General features: G+C 36.9%; 1 protein-coding gene across 1 annotated transcript in view; it reads left to right on the plus strand.

Moving 5' to 3' along the window:
- Nucleotides 1-16,116, plus strand: part of LOC105211776 (eukaryotic translation initiation factor 5B) — a 45,016-nt gene extending 28,900 nt beyond the window's left edge. Inside the window, exons 8-9 of the mRNA XM_011183394.3 lie at nt 12,069-12,230; nt 15,749-16,116. Of these exons, the coding sequence (XP_011181696.2) occupies nt 12,069-12,230; nt 15,749-15,856 (270 nt within the window). The 3' untranslated portion in view covers nt 15,857-16,116. The remainder of the gene's footprint in view (nt 1-12,068; nt 12,231-15,748) is intronic.
- Nucleotides 16,117-20,408: the final 4,292 nt, after the last annotated feature.

A 20,408-nucleotide genomic window follows, 5' to 3' on the forward strand; every position in this document is an offset into this window, starting at 1 on the left:
TGTTTTTCGAGACAAAAAATTGGCAACTTTTGAGTTTTTCCCACTATCTGCATTTAATCCTTAATATTTTTTTCACTTTGCTACACTTTGTTATGTGAAGCACAAATATTTTTCGGCTAGCAATTATTCTTAAATAAATAGTAACTTAAGTCTGGTATATAACCTCAATCAATCAGCCGTAGTTTGGTAAAAAATTTTGCAAATTCATGCATGTGATAAACGAAACAATGAGTATCCTTATTCTCAGCAAATTCACTGTCAAACAATACCTTTTCTTTGTCCACAAATACAAATGTATGTTTTAAGGATTATCTGTCTATCTACACTATGCTCGCATTAATAGCAGTTCTTTTTGGTGACTTTTGGGGACCTATAAAAAGTATTTAATTCTTGAAGAAATCGTTGTCAACATATGCGACACTTACTCTGGTTTGAGAGATTACAACTAGCCCTCGCATATTCGCCTAGCCTTTACAGTTTTTTTTCGATTGATTGTGACCCTCAAGGGTTAAGTTTGGAAATCGTTTCAAAAATGTTACTTCTTAAGGTTCAAAGTTCCATTTAAATGGAATTTAAATATTTATACCCATGGAGCACTAACTATTTGTTAATATTATAGATATGTTATTAGTGAGCTGTTGTATTACAAGTAAACTGTTCAATGCTGTCCAGACTTTTGTTTGAACACATTTATAGTTTCACAGCCGACTAGTCGCCTTATATGCTTGTAAACTATTAGCTTTTCACCTCGTCGTCGTTTTGCGATAGATAATGGCAGGCCATTGATGTTTTGGCGTAGTTGCGTGGCGTAGAAGAAGTGAGAAGTAGGAATTGGCCGATCAAAATGCGTAGTTTCACTTCGCCCATCCACACATAATGGCCTATGTTGCAGTACTTTTAGTTATTACGCAACACACATCCAGAAAGTTTCTATGTTTACCCAGGTGCCAACGTGAGTAGTTTTGGGAAATTTGCTTAATGATTGTACATAAAGTAAGCAAATAAAGATCATTAATTTGCTTAGCGTGCCTTATCAGTGTTTACTTGCACACCCTTCAAGACTTGTGCAAATATTATTGCAAATTAAAATAGCAAAGGGGAGACTTCGAAGCTCATACCCCGATCTAATAGAAGTGAGTATTTATTTATACACACCATATGACATTCTGCTCTACTAACTATCAATAGTTTTGAAACTCAAGAGTTCTTTAAAAATGTGTTTAATCAAGTAGGAAATTACGTCTGAAAGATATTCAAGCATGAGGTGAGTTGTCTAGTGAAACTGAAATATTTATAAAAAACTATTTAAATACAAACAAAACAAGTAAGGAAGGCCTAAGTTCGGGTGTAACCGAACATTTTATACTCTCGCAATTTATTTATTTAACTTTATTTATATTATATAATACACAATTTGACCCACATATTCGTCAAATATATTGTATTGAGTCCATTGAAAGTTGGAAACCCTAATATTAGGTTAGAAGCACCGAGGTCCTCATGTTCGATATATGGGGCCTTGAAAACCTATGGTCCGATTTTGGCGATTTTTAGAATGGGGCTGCCACACTATAAACGTAGTATTTGCGCAAAGTTCTGCACCGATATCTTCACTAGTGCTTACTTTATATATTGTAAAATAAACGATTCAGATCAGATTTCGTTAGTGAGTTAACCCATTTTTAATAATTTTCAACCTAACCTTTGTATGGGAGGAGGGTGTGGTTATATACGATTTCAACTATTTTCATGGTGTGTGGTGGGGTACGTTAGAGAATTGACTGCAGAAAGTTTGGTTTATATAGCTTCATTGATTTGCGAGATATATACAAATAACCGATTTTGGGGCGGGGCCACGCCCACTTCCCCAAAAAAATTACATCCAAATATGCCCCTTCCTAGTGCGATCCTTTATTCCAAATTTTACTGTTACAACTTTATTTATGGCTTAGTTATAACACTTTATGAGTTTTTGGACGGACAAACATCCGGATTTCAACTCCACTCGTCATCCTGATCATTGATATACATATAACCCCATATCTAACTCTTTTATTTCTTGGTGACACAAACAACCGTTATGTGAACAAAACTATAGTACTCTGTGCAACATGTTGCGAGAGTATAAAAATGCATTTTGAGATCGGTATCCATCTTGAGCTCGGTTTTGCGATTGCCTAAGTGTACAATGTCCATTCTATTAGCAGTGAATCAATTGTTTCCTCTAATGTCAAATATGAATTTAAATCAATTTGGCATATCCTCTTTCGCATGCCCGCAAAAAACGCAATCTACGTGCTTACATATGTGCATATGTGCATGTCATGCCATGCTATGCTATGCATTTGCGAATTTATTTTTAGTAAAAAAAAAAGAATTGCTCTTCCTGCCCGCTTACCAAATCAGCTTTCAGCTGGTTCCTTCGTGCCACAACTGTTACGTAGAAGCCGCAGACACAACCAAAGTGGTTTGTTCCTTTCGCTGTTGTCCGACAGTCACAGCCACAGCCGCTGCCGGATTCACATTTAACGCAACGTAATTATAGCTTCCTCAATTATCCGCACAGCGCAGCTATCCGGTTGGAGCTTCTGCACCTTTGTCGTTGGCCATCGCTAGATGCGCACATACGTATGTATGTCCATGCTAAGCTATGTGCCCCCGTGTATACGTAAGCAGCAACGTATGCAGTATGAGCGCGAGCACTTTGTTCTAAAGTTGCGATAACCTGTTGGCTTTTGTGTTGTCGATATCAGCTGAGTGCATTTTCAGGTTTTACGCGCGCACACATGGATACATACAGGTGTCTTCGTGCGTACGCAGGTATGTGCAATTGTGGAGGTATCTCCCTTCTTCCTTTTGCGAACAGGATATTCACGTCAATTTATTGAAGACGGGCTCATTACATATGTGTTTGCAATTTCCTTTCATGAAATTGTTGCAAATTGCCGGCGTTGCAGGCTCACCACTCTGCGCACATCACTCGCCTTGCGTCATTTGATTTTTTATGAAACTGGTTTACTTTAGTGTTGCGCATTTCTCACTATCGCTGTGCCTCTAATAGATAAATGGTTATCTTCGAGCTCCACACAAAAAAGCAGCAACAATAGCGAAAGTAGTTCGCAGTTGTAGTGGATTATTTCCAGGAGGGCAATGAAAAATGTAGTGCTTTTAAATCTATAATAATAAAAAACAGATTTATTCTCTAATATGGCAAAGCTTCATCGTTCATACTCAACTATTAATGCGCTGTGCTAAGTGTTGTGCAACATAATCGCTACATATGCCACTCGATTACTGCTTTCTGTGAGTTTCTAGATCACGTTTTTAGTGTGGAACCTACCCCTTCATTAAATGCAAGAAGTACATATTAAAACCACATTGCATTTCCTGATTAACAAGTTCATTTTCCCAAGAAAGTCACTTAAAGTGGCCGTAATTAACATTAGGGCTCTTTTAAAGCAAAGCAGCGGTCAAGTAAGCTAAAGTGACAGTAAACCACTTCCACTTCCGAGTTTTAAAAATGTTGCAATCTGTCTAAAAGGTACCGACAATACGTAAATGAGTGCGACTGAGACAGTGTCGTGTGCTAAAATTGCAGTGCATCGGCTTACAAAATATTTCTGCCTAAAAATTTTAAATAATCTTCCTTTCTAAATCAATTCTATAATTTTCATTAGCCTTTTCGAGACAAGTGTTATATAATTTACTCTAACAATGTTTGTTCCAATATAAAACAACAACCATAACCTCAAAAATGCTAGAGGTGCTGTTACTCTAGAAAAAAAGAGCTGTACGAAATGTTAAAAGATAGCCTAAAATAACCTGAGGTTAAGATTTATAAAAAAGTTGCACAAAATGTATTCCAAATGAAATAAATTGTGGTATTTTGTATCTTGGTATCTTCTGAAAAAGCCAGCATAAAACATCTAAATAAACTAAAAGTTAATTATTGTTGATTTTAAAAATCGAATGTATGAAATTAACGTACTTACATATGAATATAATTCATCACTATAGTGGGTAGAATTTCGTTATTGCTTTTTTTTTGCACGCAAATGTATGTGGTGCAACAACTATATTTCTTCATATTTGGGTTGTTGACACAAATTTTTCAGGTAGCACCATAGTGTCACCTTTCTATCCCAAACGAACCAATTCAAAAATGAGCAGTAAATTGACACCAAAAAAGCATAAAGGCATGAGAGCACATACGCGTCAACACGCACACATGTGGCATGTGATGACATGCAGACACATTGCAAAGGTGTGGTGTGTTTGTGCTGCAATATTAATTTGGTAGCCGTTGACCGTTGACTCGCAGTCCAGCTGGAGTGTTTGCCATTTCTACTTGAGAGGTTAAATTTCTCATATAATAAGCTCTGCCCCTTGGCATTTCGTCGGTGCAATGGCTTTTGAACCAACAGGAGCGTATGACACATTGACAAACAGCAATTTGACACCTGAATAAACCGTAGACATACAGCCGTTCGTTGTTAGTGATTGAGTAAACAGTGAAGAACTCTCACTTTGACTTTAAACTCGGCATTTTCAACAGTTTTGCATATGTTTGCTCACTCATTGGCTTCTCGTCCCTGCTGTCTAGGTACTTGCGGGTAATTAGTTGCTGATTCGAGGCTGCATCTGTGCACAGCTGGAAATCCTTTCAATGTTTGTCGGAGAAGACACTTTAGAAGCAAAATATAATGATGATTTGTGAAGACAGATGAAAATAAAATAAATAGAAATAGAAATCGGTTGTCCTTTGCGAAAGTAATTATAGATTTATATTTATTTAAATGTTATATTTTAGCAAAATTTTTCCAATAATTTTTATTGACCGAGATAACTATTCGTTCCATTTTACCCACTCATATTTGAGTTTTTTTAATTATAAACCAAAACAAGAAAAAACGTTAACTTCGGCTATACCGAAGCTAATATACCCTTCACAGGTGCATTTCTTTTAGTAACTATGTGTTTAAGCAAATCGAAAGACGTAAGAAAAAGTAAGTAAAAAAAAAAGAAAACATTTTACTAATTCTTTTTAGGCGGATTGTTTGGTAGAAACATTAAGGTTATATAGTTAACCGATCTGAACAATTTCTTCGGAGATTATATTATTACCTTAAGCAGTAATCCATGTCAAATTTCGTGAAGATACCACGTCAAATGCTAACATTTTCCATAGAAGCCATTGATCCCGATCGTTCGGTTTGTATGGCAGCTATATGCTATAGTGAACCGATCTGAACAATTTTTTCCGAGATTAAATTAACTCACACCAAATTTCGTGAAGATATGTAGTAAAATGCGGAAGTTTTCCATACAAGCCCTTGATTCCGATCGTTCAGTTTGTATGGCAGCTATATGATATAGTGATCCGAAATCGGCAGTTCCGACAAATGAGCAGCTTCTTGAAGAGAAAATATCATCTGCAAAATTTCAAAATGATATCTTAAAAACTGTAGGACTAGTTCGTAAATATACAGACAGACAGACAGACAGACGGACATGGCTAAATCGACTCAATTCTACATACTGATCATTTATATATATATACTTTATAGGACCTCCGACGCTTCCTTCTGGGTGTTACAAACTTCGTGACAAGCTTAATATACCCTGTTCAGGGTATAAATATCAACCAAAATAAAGGGTGATTTTTTAAGAGCTTGATAACTTTTTTAAAAAAAAAAACGCATAAAATTTGCAAAATCTCATCGGTTCTTTATTTGAAACGTTAGATTGGTTCATGACATTTACTTTTTGAAGATAATTTCATTTAAATGTTGACCGCGGCTGCGTCTTAGGTGGTCCATTCGGAAAGTCCAATTTTGGGCAACTTTTTCGAGCATTTCGGCCGGAATAGCCCGAATTTCTTCGGAAATGTTGTCTTCCAAAGCTGGAATAGTTGCTGGCTTATTTCTGTAGACTTTAGACTTGACGTAGCCCCACAAAAAATAGTCTAAAGGCGTTAAATCGCATGATCTTGGTGGCCAACTTACGGGTCCATTTCTTGAGATGAATTGTTCTCCGAAGTTTTCCCTCAAAATGGCCATAGAATCGCGAGCTGTGTGGCATGTAGCGCCATCTTGTTGAAACCACATGTCAACCAAGTTCAGTTCTTCCATTTTTGGCAACAAAAAGTTTGTTAGCATCGAACGATAGCGATCGCCATTCACCGTAACGTTGCGTCCAACAGCATCTTTGAAAAAATACGGTCCAATGATTCCACCAGCGTACAAACCACACCAAACAGTGCATTTTTCGGGATGCATGGGCAGTTCTTGAACGGCTTCTGGTTGCTCTTCACCCCAAATGCGGCAATTTTGCTTATTTACGTAGCCATTCAACCAGAAATGAGCCTCATCGCTGAACAAAATTTGTCGATAAACACATTTCGAACCGAACACTGATTTTGGTAATAAAATTCAATGATTTGCAAGCGTTGCTCGTTAGTAAGTCTATTCATGATGAAATGTCAAAGCATACTGAGCATCTTTCTCTTTGACACCATGTCTGAAATCCCACGTGATCTGTCAAATACTAATGCATGAAAATCCTAACCTCAAAAAAATCACCCGTTAGATTGTTCTGGATATAATACAAATGCAGGAAGCGATATTAATGCCTAGACGCATATTTGCTTAATTTTACTGATTTCATCGTTTCTAAAAGTAGCAGACGGACGACTTCGTATATTTCTACATATTTTCCAACAGCACCCGATTGTTCCAAACAAAATTGAATAGATACCAGCTGATAAATGGACCAGGATTCATTACTAAATCTATTTCCAACCAATTTCTTAATTATGAAGTGTATTACTATTGTCCAGTATGAAGTATGATAATCATCAATTTGACGTCACATATAGTATTTTCACAATTTGTGTGCAGTTTCTGCAAACTTGTATTCGATTACAATACCTTTAAGGATGGATATTTTTATATGAAAACATGAAATATTATATTCGTAATCGTACCGTACGCATTGCTTACTTCAGCGAAATGCAGCACGTTCTTGCACATACAAAAAAAAAACGGTAATACCCGAACCTAAATGGAAACTGAGAAAATAACGAATTTTAAATTCACATTCAACACTCATTCACAACTCGAAATTAATTATGTATGCTTATCGGATGTGAACGTGTTTGCGTTGCTTTTTATGAGATAATCTCGCCTATTGCCTATTCAGCAGCCATGCATCATACTTATACATATATTTATTTATGTACCTGAGCGCATTAGTGCACAAATAATAATAAAAATAATCGGCGATTTCGTGTCATAGCATAAAATAGCATACAAATCCTTCATAACGACAAGCCAGCGGCAACAAAAGCAAACGTCGACGGCGACGGCAACCTTCCTGTTTCCATAAACAATAAGACTTTGGGCTGCACTAATACCCACATACTCGCACATACATACGTAAATAGATGATTGCTTGTGCGTGCACATATCCGCTTACAACACGATCCCTTCAAGTGGCTCGGCCTTCGACTGCGACTGCGACAGCGATTGAAAGCAAATGAGACGCGCTGCAGACACGCCGCCTCGAGTGGATATTTGCATTAGGCAAATGTAAAACGGAAGTATTTTTAACTACTTCCGACTCCAGCTGTGAAGCGGTGTGTTGTTGTTATGCCTAAGCAAGGCGAAAGGAGAAACCTACAAAAAAAAAATAATCTTAATTTAGGTCGCATGCAACGGCGTGGCGTTGAGTGAATGAGGAATGAATGAATGAATCATTTCAACAATGTACATGTGCATGTAAGTGGTCGTGTATGCGTGTGTGCGCCCTTATGTGGCAGCTGCCCCTTTCAGCAAACGGCTCGTACTGCGGCCGCATGCCTGCCTGCCTGCCTGCTGCTCGTCCGTCTGTCTTACTGCCAGCTAATGCATGTGACTGCTTCACTTCCGGAACGGTTTATTAAAATTACTTGTTCCGGTTTTCTTTTTTTTAATACTTTCATTTACTACGCTCATTCCTGCCTGGTTTAGCCTTCCGCTTCTCTGTTGTCACGCCGGCTGTTGGCTGTTGGCTGTTCGCTGTGCATTGTTGTTATTTTTGGAATTGTGTATTTTGTTTTCTCTTCATTTTCACTTTTTTCTTTATTACATACATTTGCCATATGCCTTCACTCATTATGCTAATGCCCATTCATACTTTGTAGTATTTACTCGTCTTTCATTCATAAATTCTGAGGATTTTCGTCAGCTTCGTCAGCGTGGCGTGCCAGCGTCGTAATTAACAAAGGGTCGGTTTGCGGAACGCGGGAATCGAGTCTGCTGAATTCATTGAAATAAAGCTGCGTAGTTTCAATGCGTTTAATTTATTCTTTCCGTTTGCCGTTAAGTTTCTTGCGAATAATTAAATATAAAGGAATTCTTTAGTTTTTGTTGTTGTTTATTTCCATAATATGTTTCTACATAATTACTAAAAGACAGACTGGAATTGAACGCATTTGTCTGCGCATGCTCTTGTAGCATACAAAGTACGTAAGTCCTTTGTCAAGTCGCATATAAATCAAATTGTCGATAACGCATTGATTGCTTCCCGACCGCCGATGATCGCGCATCCATGCAGACGTGATCCATCAATGTCTGACAGCGTTAAAATAATTGGCTGATTTGGGTTTGTCGAGGAAAGGAACTAACTAGTCCTCGCTTAATTGAACCGTGATCGGGGCTGTATTCGAGTCTTCTCTTTCCTCGAGTTGAGTGTTTTGAGATTTTTATTTTGCTTAACTTGCTTTTTTCCACTTGCCAATCAAGAATATTCACATATGCGTTGTCCATTTTTGACATTCATTAGTTTAATCTTAGGCCAGTCATGCAGTCAGTCTCAGATTCCAATGGATAGACAATATATTATTGCTCCATCATTTTTAATCGTACACTTTCATTAAACTTTGGTAAAAAACATTGATCTTTGTCAAAATAATTTTAGTGACCTATTCGAATAAAGGGCCAAACGACCCATGTACATGGTGTGTTCAAAAAATAACGGGAATTATTATTTTTAAAATACATGCATTCGTCAACATTAATGTTGTCGCCTTTTGGACTCTCCAAACCGGCTGAATTTAAAATTCCCGTTATTTTTTGAACAAACCTCTTATATAAGAAAGGAATATGTTTCTGGAACATTTCACAAAATTTATTTACACTTTTGGGCTTTTTGTTCCTAAAATCGGTTTGTACACCAAGTATATATTATTAAAAGACATTAATAATTTGTATTACTTTTTCAAATGCGGCTGCACTTTCTAAGCGCAGTTCCTTGAGAAAATCTTGGCAGTATGTTGTATTTAGATTAACGTAAATAAGTTCACACATTTGACTTCTTTCCCATCCATTTTTAGTGTTTCATTTCGAAGATGTGCCAAACTGGATTGATTGCATTTATGTTATTTCGTTTGGCTTTTTGATTCCTTTGTTTTTCTTTGGGTCATTTGGGTTTGTTATTTTTTTAGTGTCTCAATTATTTGCGTTTTGTTTCTTTTTGTTTCGCTCGTTGTCGGTTGCAGCAAACGCTTTTAATCGCTTCGCTCGCCTTCGCAAGCTGTTGACTGATTTGTTTGCCCCTAAAAATGGCAATTGCAATCTCTACTTCCTCTCGTTTGTTCTCGTTTTCCAACGAAATTTCTGAGGGTTTCGCCTTAATTTAGTGCTTCCTGTTGACAAAAATAACTCCATCAATGAATAAATGAATGCGAGCGCAAAATATGGGAATTTTAAGACACTCAATTTTTTTTGGCGATTTCAGCACCCTACACAATTTTCGTTTAAAATATTTTAATCATTCATTTTTTACAAATGCCACATTTAGATTTTATTCTATAAATATCTGCAAGAAATCTGCGTGCTACCAAAGCTTACTAAATTTTATGATTATGAACATTTAGCAGAGACTCGCTTTAGTAATCCTCTAAGGCCCATAAATTTTATTGATGGCCAAAATGAAAAACCAGACGAAAATTTCGACTTTTCAATGCTCAATCGACACCGCGCTGAATCACACACATAAGTTTTTTGCTGTTTATTTCATGTTTATTGAATTTTGTTGACCGTTTTGTGGTCGCTTGATATTTGGCGTTGTAGTTGCTGAATGTGAATGGATTTCGAAAATAGACGACATCCGGTCTGTGAACGCCGCCGCTTAAGAATACAAAAATATGCACAAGCACAAGATAGCTCATGAGCAGCATACCCTGTGGGAAATGGCACGCATGAGAATTGGTTTGAGAGTGGGTGGATTTAATTAAGTGAATAATAAAACTTTTCAAATTGCGAACTTCAATTCTCCTCCATGCCCCATAGAATGTTGAATGAAACTGTGTCAGTTGGAGAGAACGCAAGATCAGAAGAGTTGATCAGTTCTCGTCTTCATTTAAAACGTATTTAGATATCTAATAGATGTAGTCGAAATTTTCAGTTTTAAGTTTCACCAACAAGGCCCCTACTAAGCTCATACCCATAACCCAATTGCTACAGCAGACACACACACATACACCCGTTCAATTCCAAACATTTTCGAGCAATACAAAGTAAAAAAAAAAAAAACAATTCAAAAAGAAACTAATTCATATTGATTCAAGATTTTCGGTCAAGAAATAAAAATATAAAAATAAGAAATTAATGAATGAGTCGAGCGCGGAGACAACAACCAGCCGATTTCGGTATCCAATGTACACACACACATACGTGTCTGTACGAGTATACGCGTGCATGTGTGCGTGAGCGTGCGCGTGATTTTTAAGGCATGTGTGGGCACTTAAATGTGCGTCTGCTGGATATGTGGGCGCGCACATTCGAACTAAAAACGAAAAATGCCCACTTCAAAAAGAAATTTGTTCGCTGTCAACACAGAGGCAGACTAGGTAAAAATCTGCAGCTGCACTTTCCACCTACATTTGCTTCTATTAACTTACACGCCGCTTTTTATTAGTCGTCATTAATTTGTGCTCACCTGTCAGCATAAATATAGCAGCGTGTGAACACACGCCCGTAGTGATACTCGTACACTTTCTAAAGTCCAATTTAGTGGAAATTAATAAGTGTAACATAGATAAGATGTCCGTACTAACTAACGTCGACTGTTGGCACAGCACAAGTGCTCAACAGCTAAAGTTTGTGGAAATATTGACTGACTTGACTTTTTTTTTAAATTTTTTCATCGTTTTGTCATCATCGACAGGAAATATTGGAATAGGCGACTTCCTGTTTTTATTTGCATACGTACTTGATACTCAACTCGTAAACACATTTTGTTGGCATAGCCGACGATGGCGCTATTTTCACACTCTTATGTGTGCAAATTTTTCACCAAATCGAAAAAACCGCACACTTATGTGTTCCCATTAAATTCTCGAGTTTGTTGATCGATTTTTCAATTTATTATGATTAAAGGATTGGCAACAATATGTCAATATGTACTGGTCTAGCGTTCGTAAAATATATAAAAGAAAGAAAAATCTTTCAAAAATTTCCCCCAATCGCAAGCTCAATGAACCTACTGCATCTGAAGAGGTGTCCCGCACAAGTAAATAGGATCATCAATACAATAAAGCTGACAAAATATTAGGTCTACAACGTTGCTTCCTCCGTTTTCCGATAGATGTCTTTAGGGTCAAGCACTGGTCGATTAAATCGATTTTTTTTATATCGATCTTGGACATTCATGTCAAGATTAACCCAACAAAATATTTATAGAGATCTGTTTGCATCTCATACTTATTCTCAACTGAAAATGTCACTTTTTGAGCCGAATTCTCAACATTTGCGGGAAATTTTGCTTTTCTTTTTTAATCCCAAGAAAAGTGCGGCTGAGCCTCATCGACATTTGTAACCGTTTTTATACAAAAAAGCCTTAAATTTACAAGCAAACGTCGGAAGCAAAGTTGTAGACCAAAATAAATAAATAAATTGCGAGAGTATAAAATGTTCGGTGACACCCGAACTTAGCCCTTCCTTACTTGTTCATTTTTAATTGATTAAATAGGCAGTTTACAAGTTATATTTGTTACACTAAAATGCTTAACAATTCTTTCATTGCAGTTTGTTGACATCGGCATTGTGACATCCATCGAATCGAACCACAAGCAAATAGAAAGTGCTCGAAAGGGTCAAGAGATTTGCATTAAAATCGAGCCAATTCCCGGTGAATCGCCAAAAATGTTTGGGCGTCATTTCGATGCGGACGATATGCTTATCAGCAAGGTAAGTGCAAAACCATCATTTTGAAACATTAAATTTGAGTATTCACTCGGGTAGACAGTTTGGGCAGCATTTAAATTTGTAAACAAGAGGACACATTTCTACGAAGTTCGTTCTAATGTTGAAGCCGTTGAAATATGTATCACGTAAATACATTTAAACTTACGCGACCCCTTAAAAATTAAATAAACCTGCCCCACACATCCCTCCAAGACACAAACAAACTTAACTCCATGTGACACAAAATTGTAAACAAATTTAATCTCACGTGACCCTTAAAATGTGAACAAATATCACTCCACGTGACTGTCAACATGGAAGCAAATCTTAACCACTGAACTTACTTATCAAAATTGAAAATGCAAGCAAACTTATGCCTTATGTTACTTTCCAAAACGTAAACAAGCCTCCACACCTAAAACTTACAAAGCATCACCCCAAGCGTTCCTCAAAATGTAAACGAAACTGTTCCATGTGATCCAAAATTTAAAAACAAATTACTCGCGATCTCTTAAAATTCAAACAAACCAGTGCTCAAGAGACTACACAGATGTAAACAGGCCTGATCCAACATGATCCGCCAAAACATAAACCAACCTTACCCTATATGACCGTTTAAAATTGAAACATTCCCAACATGGAAATAATCTTACCCTCCACGACCTTCCTAAATATAAGAACTGGCCCAAGTAACCTCTCAAAATGTAAGCAAACCTACTCCAAGTGACTACGATCTATGCACAAAAACGTAAACAAACCCTTGTTAAAGGTTACCAAAATGGAAACAAACACCTGCCAAAGGTCAATGACCTCGGCCAAAATGTAAACAAGAACCTGTCAAAAGGTCAATGACCTCGGTCAAAATGTAAACAAGAACCTGTCAAAAGGTCAATGACCTCGGCCAAAATGTAAACAAGCACCTGTCAAAAGGTCAATGACCTCGGTCAAAATGTAAACAAGAACCTGTCAAAAGGTCAATGACCTCGGCCAAAATGTAAACAAGCACCTGTCAAAAGGTCAATGACCTCGGTCAAAATGTAAACAAACTCCTGTCAAAGTTTATTGACCTCTACCAAAATGTAAACCAATTCCTGTCAAAGGTCAATGTCCTCGTCAAAGGTTTGTTTATCTTTTTGGGGTAGGTGTGTTTGTATATTTTGAAAGTGACTTGTTAGATTTGCTGATGTTAAGGGAAGTCTAGGGCATGTTTGGTTTTTGGGCACGTCTAGGGATATTGAGATTTGGGGAAATCGGTCAATAAACATATTGATAGGCTAAATACGAAAAGTCTCGATTTTCTGTAAGCTTGTTTACCGAATATACCAGCTAATGTGTCAGAAATTCAGCTTTCACTAAGTGAATATGTTGGTATAAATAGAGTATGGTTTAGTACCAGAAATTTAGAAAATCACCTAGTCATTTGGTCAATTGTAATCTATTCAAATTATGAATTTATTTTATTACTTTTCCCTTCGTTACTTGTTCTATTTTGAAGACTTAATGGTTATTTATTTTTGAAGAGAGAAATTTTATTAAAATCTTCAAAACCAATTTTCATTGATATTATTGTATTTGATGCAATAATCTCATTTTAGCTGGTTTATATTTACTTCAATTTGTGATCTTTGTCAAAGTTGCTGTCGGCCTTCCCCTGTAACCTGATAAACACGCAGTTCGACAATGATTTAGGGAATTTATTCGTGCGTGATTCACAAGTATTGAAGCGTGAATAGTTCAAAGCGCCATAAAAACATATATTTCCACATGTGTGTGTGTACTAACACGCTCTAATCTCGAAGCATTAAAATCGTGATGTTGCTCATACGCAATGACTCTCTATTGATAGCAGCTTGAATTAGACCACAAATACACACACAAATCTGAATATTTACACATACATACATACGGAGGTACTCATGTGTTTGCATATTGAAGGTTTTTCGAGTTTATTTTCATGTGTTTGATGGCGTTGCGGTAATGCTCCGTAGTGGTTGTTGTCCTTCATGACGTCAATGCTATGTTTTCCCCAACACCTGTATGGGGTTATGCTCTCGCTAAACGGCAAAAGCATACAACGTCATAGCCAATCTGCTGCTTGGCCTTTCTCGTTCAACGTCTTCTTTATTATGGATAATATAATTTGATATTACAACAAAACAGTATGAATAAATAAAAATTGCTGGGGCTGACAGTGATTGTTGTGTGGATCGCTTGACGTCTATGTTGAGCATATGCTTTACGGTTGGTTAACAGCGTTTAAGAGTCGCAAATGCGTCAGTTAAAAATATCTGCCGTTCGTTGTAAAACCCTATTAGATTACAGAATTTATTTTAAACCTGAATGCGCAAAGACTCAGTTAAAAATAGCAGTTGTAGTGAAAGAGGTTGACATCCTTAAACGGAATTTACAAATCAAAGGCAGTTCAATTCACAGTCCAAAGAGCACATGTGCTTACCTACGCAGCACAATTTTCTCGGTACCGCCACATTCATCTTTTGTGCTCACTCCTCCACCCTTACCAATCGCAAGGCACTGCTCCTGTGGATCCTTGAGTCACTTTGTGCAATTGCAGTCGTTGGCCTCGTTTCATTCAAGGCTCTTGGCCTACGTATGTAGGTATATATATATATATATATATATGTGTGTGTGTGTGTTCGTGCCATAACTTGGTAAATGAAATGCATTTACCGTTGCCGGTTCGTGGCCGCTTCCGTTGCGTTCACCGCTCGTCGCCGCTGACGTCAGTGGTCACCTTCTGTTTTATTGCAGGCGGTCGTTGACACTCCAGCCGGTGCTTTCTGCAATAACCCATTTTTCAGGTTATTGCATTTCGTCTTCTTTACCTAGTATGTATGCACTTGCATACCCCACCCCGCTCGCTTTGTATGCGCTGCCTGTAGCCGCGCTGAGTTGAATTGACCTAGATTTTGGTGCTTGCTGCGCTGCGCTGCGCTGTTTGTTCCGTTGAATGAAATTTGTGTTGTTGCTACCGCTGAGTTTGCCTCTTGGGGTTGAGTGGATGCTATTTTTAGCTGATTGTGACCTCAACGCTACTTACGATATGACCTCAATTCTGTTGGTATTTGTTGCCATTATCTGTTGGGCCAAAACTCATTCAATAAACTCTTAAGGACTTTCAATGGTGTAGCGCCTTTCTATGCGGGAAATTTTTACCTTTTTTTTAAATATTCGAGGACATTGAAGCTTTGTAAATGTGAGAAATAAATTTTTAGAATCCTGAAAATATTTTTCACCAACACTATCTAATATAGTGTTAAATATTGATTTTTAAATTTCTGCTCGAAAAATTTGATTCTGCTCACTGTATTCGAGGTGTGTTCAAAAAATAACGAGAATTTTCAATTTTCCAATTGTCTAGTGTGATTTTTTTTTATTTCTTGAACACACATTGTTATTTTTTGTAATTGATAGAGAAATTAAAATTTTAATTGAAAACTATCGTTAAATGCCGTTATCGCACTTAATATAAACCATCTTCTTTCTCTTTTTTCCACTTACAGATATCCCGTCAAAGTATCGACGCCTGCAAGGACTATTTCCGCGACGATCTAATAAAGGCTGACTGGTCACTCATGGTTGAATTGAAGAAGCTTTTTGAAATTTTATAAGCTTGCAAAGCGCAGCGCATACACAATATTTAAATGTAGTGAAATAAATAAACAAAAAATGTACTGCAAACAAAAAAAAAAACAATTAAGAACACGCAAACAAAATGGCGAAAAGAACAAAAGAAAAAAAAAACAAAATTAAGAAAATAAACATAATCAATATGCAACTACAGCGCAACACATTAAGCGACAAACAAAAAGAAAAAAACAAAAAATACATTTTATCACTGTCAATGAAACTAAGTTTGTAGCTTTTAATTTCTCATCTCCAAGTCTCCTCCCGGAACCCTTGTTTTTGTAGCCGCTGCCTGTGTTCTGCTATAGTTTTTTTATAAGTTGTTTAAAATTTGCTTTCAGTCGTTTACTGGCGGCCAAAAGCTCAACAATAACGGTAACATGATTGCAGTATTTGTTGTAATTCTTTTCAATTTGCACGCTGTTATTTTCACCTTAATTTTGCTTGTACTTTTCATTTTTTATTAGCATTCTTTTGAATAATTATAAACTCTTCCGGCCGTTAGTTGTTATTTATTTGGTATATCTATTGTGTATTATTAAACGGAAATCTGAAATTCAATTAAAGCACACTTTTTATGCAAACGATTTTTTACACATTTTTTATAGTGAATGTTCATTCAGTATATTTGGGTCCATATAAAATGATATCACAATAAATGAGTGAAACAGAATATTTATTAAATGTAAAAACAACAGTCTTTTCATTATTCTACTACTAATGTAGATGAATCTTGGTGTTATAGGAAACTTGGTGACCCCAAATGGATTCGAGTCTCATATATCGTACAACTATACCTATTCACTTGCTGTACCATTAAGACACTAAAATTTGCAAATCATTTTGAATCCAGCTATTAATAGCCAAAGGCCACAGGCCGGAGGCCGGAGGCTAAAACACCAACATTGAATTTAATTACGCTGTGTATATAAATGTTTATGATGACCCTCGCCCTTTCTCATATCCTGTGAGTTTACCGCTAAATAACAACGAAGAGAGTGGTAGCTTCGTTGCAGCTGGTATTTTCATTCAAGGCAACTGATTACGCATGCAAAAGTGCAGCAGCATGCTGAGGAGATAGCAAGCGGATACTGTTGTTCATGCAAAAATGAAGCGGTGCTGAAGCGTGCGAAACTGGAGCAAAAGTTCAAGAGTGTGCGAACGGTTCATAAACCTCCAACTCAAGCATTATTATGTGGAATTTTTCGTTGGAAACATGTATTCGGTTTATTTATAGTTGCATGTACTCGTACCTTCATTGAGAACTTTGGTCAACACTCGACTGCCGTTGTGTTGTATTTCTTCTCATATAAGAATCTGTTGCGTTTTGTGTTTTTTCAGCAGCGTTGATAGGTCCTTGATCCACTTTCGCTGGCACTACGGGCGTGTGTGTGTGTGTGATGACGTTTGAATCATTGCTTAACGAGCATTTTCTAATTCATTGCGAGTACCTGGCCGCCCATATATACGCCGGTTCGCTACTTCTCAATGAAAATGACATAAACTGCACATAGTACATAAATGCACGAACACATACACCGCACTCAGGTACTTTTATTGCAAAAAAAGACGGAAGGAAAGCGTCATAGAAACATGTACTCGTTTATATGCATTCAACTGACACAGTTTCTTGGAGCTTACATTTATACTCATTTGTGTATGGTACATATGTAGCACACTTCTGACGTCATAATAACACGAAAAATCCGGATCCTTGCTTCAACTGGCTTGTAATACAACGCTGTGGTGTAGTTTGCCTCAGGAACCCCTCTTCTATCACTAGGTCCAATCTTGGTCGGGGTAAAGTAATGTTGAATCACATTTTTTCAGATTTTTTTCTGTCTGACGGAAATTCTAGAAGATCCATTTCTTGTATACGAAAAGTTAACTAGAACTGAGCAAAAATACATATATCGAATATATCGATATCACTATCATACAGAAACTATTACTTCTCCATCAACATGATCTTCCTAAGAAACATATGGAATTCATTAAACATGAATGAAGTCTGAGCTACAACTTTACTTGCGTCACTTAGTCTCTCTCCGGTTTTCATTCAAGAATTCCCGGTGCTACTTTTTCATTCAGTAAGAGTGCTCTTTTGCAATAAGCTGCAATTGATAAAATACAAATGTGCAACTTGTATGTATGTTCCGTATATAATCCTTCAGCGTGTACTGCCACTCGCCTGTATCGGCTTGACCTAGTTACTTCTTATATCGACTAGTAGTTGCTCGTCATTCGCGGCAGACACAATGCCAACGCTGCAGTTACTCCACAAACACACACATATATATATATATATATGCAGGAATGCCATTCATACTTTATATATCGCTAACAGTTATATGCTTCTTATATGCTATGTGACAAAGAAGTATATATGTACATAGCAGTACATATTAGTTTACATCATTCATTCATCCTGGGCCCATTCATAGCATTGCATTAGCGCTTCTGCCTATATACCTAAATAGCATATTTCTGGTCTACAATTTGCTGCGTCACTTTACTGGTCTTCCCAAGATTTTTGTACTGGTTGTTTTCAGCTCTTACCGAGTTTAGCAGTCATTCTACGAAGAATTACGGGCTAATGTCCTCAAGAACTTGAACCAGTAGATCTCTTGAAATAGAGCTCTACCAATACTCCGGTTGCAATTTGCATTGTCGAGATGAAATAGTAACAATATCTCCGAGTACAACATGGTTGACCTGAGTAGTTCCATCTAGAGTATTTACCTCTAAAGCTTAATACAGTTAATAGATAACGATGATCTCTAAGTTTTGGATATATTGTCTCCGTGAAATATTCTTAGTGCGTGCTGAGCACTTGATGGTTCGTGATCTATGTATGTGCCCTTTATAGTTGTTAACTCAGGACTCGGTACTCTGAATAGCTGATAGCTATTTTCGTATTGGATGTGATTATTATTAATCTGTAAGCGAAGAGTACCATAAATATGTTCCAGAAATGCCGACCTACTCCTTCCCATGTCAACTTTAGAGAGTATGAGTGTGAGCGTGTTAGATCATGAATGGAAGGATTAGCAGCGGCTATCGTACGTTAGTCGAGTTTCGAAGAACAGAAAAGCACAAAACATGTATGTACATACATATATCTTTTAGAATTTAAGGGATTTACTGTGTGACATAAAATGGCATAATTATGCTATTACAAATACAACGAATGCAGCAAATCACTTTAAACACTTAGTTACATATGTATGTACATATGTAATATCTAGAAAAAAATTTTGGCTATGCATATTTATGGCCTGATGCAAATGTGGAAATGTATGTAATATGATTCATTTTTGCCTTAGTGACAACTTTAGTGCGCCCCATTCACATTGAAGCGTCGTCTTCAGGCTTGTCTCTCCAACCCGCTTTCGTGATTCTGCGCAGTGCAACATACAACACTGGGTCAGTGTCCTCATGTTGGCGAGGTCGTGTGCCAATTCTTTATGGCGCTGCAGTATCAGCGGTCGATGAATGGGCGCTCCGTACTCACCACACCTCTCTTTACATATATGCACGTGTGTGTGTACTCGCTTTGGAAAATGCGGCAATGCAGTTTCGCATAGGTCAACGGCAGCGCAATGACGTCATTGCGTGTAGCGCATACAACATTATTATTATGATGTGGTATCGAATTCTTTGGTGCAGTTAATACTTGCAGTTGTAAGCAAGGAAGTAGAGGGGTAGCTACTAATATTAAAAAAAATAACAAAAATTATATTTCAGCCAAAGTACTGTTGGTGCATAATTTCGAAATGAAATATTTTTGTTTCCTCCCCTGCATACCATTGCCGGATTGTCGACCGATGGTGTGTGTGTGTGTTGGTGAGGAATGGGGTGCAGTTGCATTGAAAATATAAATAAGCATTTTATGTATGCCGTTATGTGTCGTGGTTTATTTGGTTTAAATTTTATGGTTTAAATGTAGGTCATCACTTTTAGTGCGTCAACATTTGCCTCGTTATGTGCATTACCCTTTACTGAAGGTTCACTCGATCTCGCGCCCGTAGTATGCAACGGCCAGCCAATTCAATCGCAACACACAACACACAGTGCACACTTTGATAAGATAAAAAAATGAAAAATAATTACAAAATATAGATACAAATAAAGTGATAAATTCTGCGTGAGTTATGTAAGCTTATTTTGTATTAGCAGTGCAAATGGTTAGCAAACATTTCAATTATGTTTGAAATACATACATACATACGTGATATAAGTATGTCAGTGCATTGAAAAGTAATTTTTTATTAATTGCGGTTTATTCTACGTATTCTCGTATTACTCTCCGGAAAAATGAAACAAAATATTATCTAAGATAATAATATGTAAGTACAGTAACATAAGTAATTTTAAAGTTATATTCTCACATTCACATCATCGATCAATATTTATACGGACTACTGTAAACAGATTTATTTTCTTTGTAAAATTGTCTTAGAATAATCGCAATGCGTCTGAAAACCATAAACATTAATACCTATTTGTCTAAAAGCGACGTCAATTGACAGATGT

This window comes from Zeugodacus cucurbitae, chromosome 4 (genome assembly GCF_028554725.1).
Source record: "Zeugodacus cucurbitae isolate PBARC_wt_2022May chromosome 4, idZeuCucr1.2, whole genome shotgun sequence".
NCBI lineage: Eukaryota > Metazoa > Arthropoda > Insecta > Diptera > Tephritidae > Zeugodacus > Zeugodacus cucurbitae.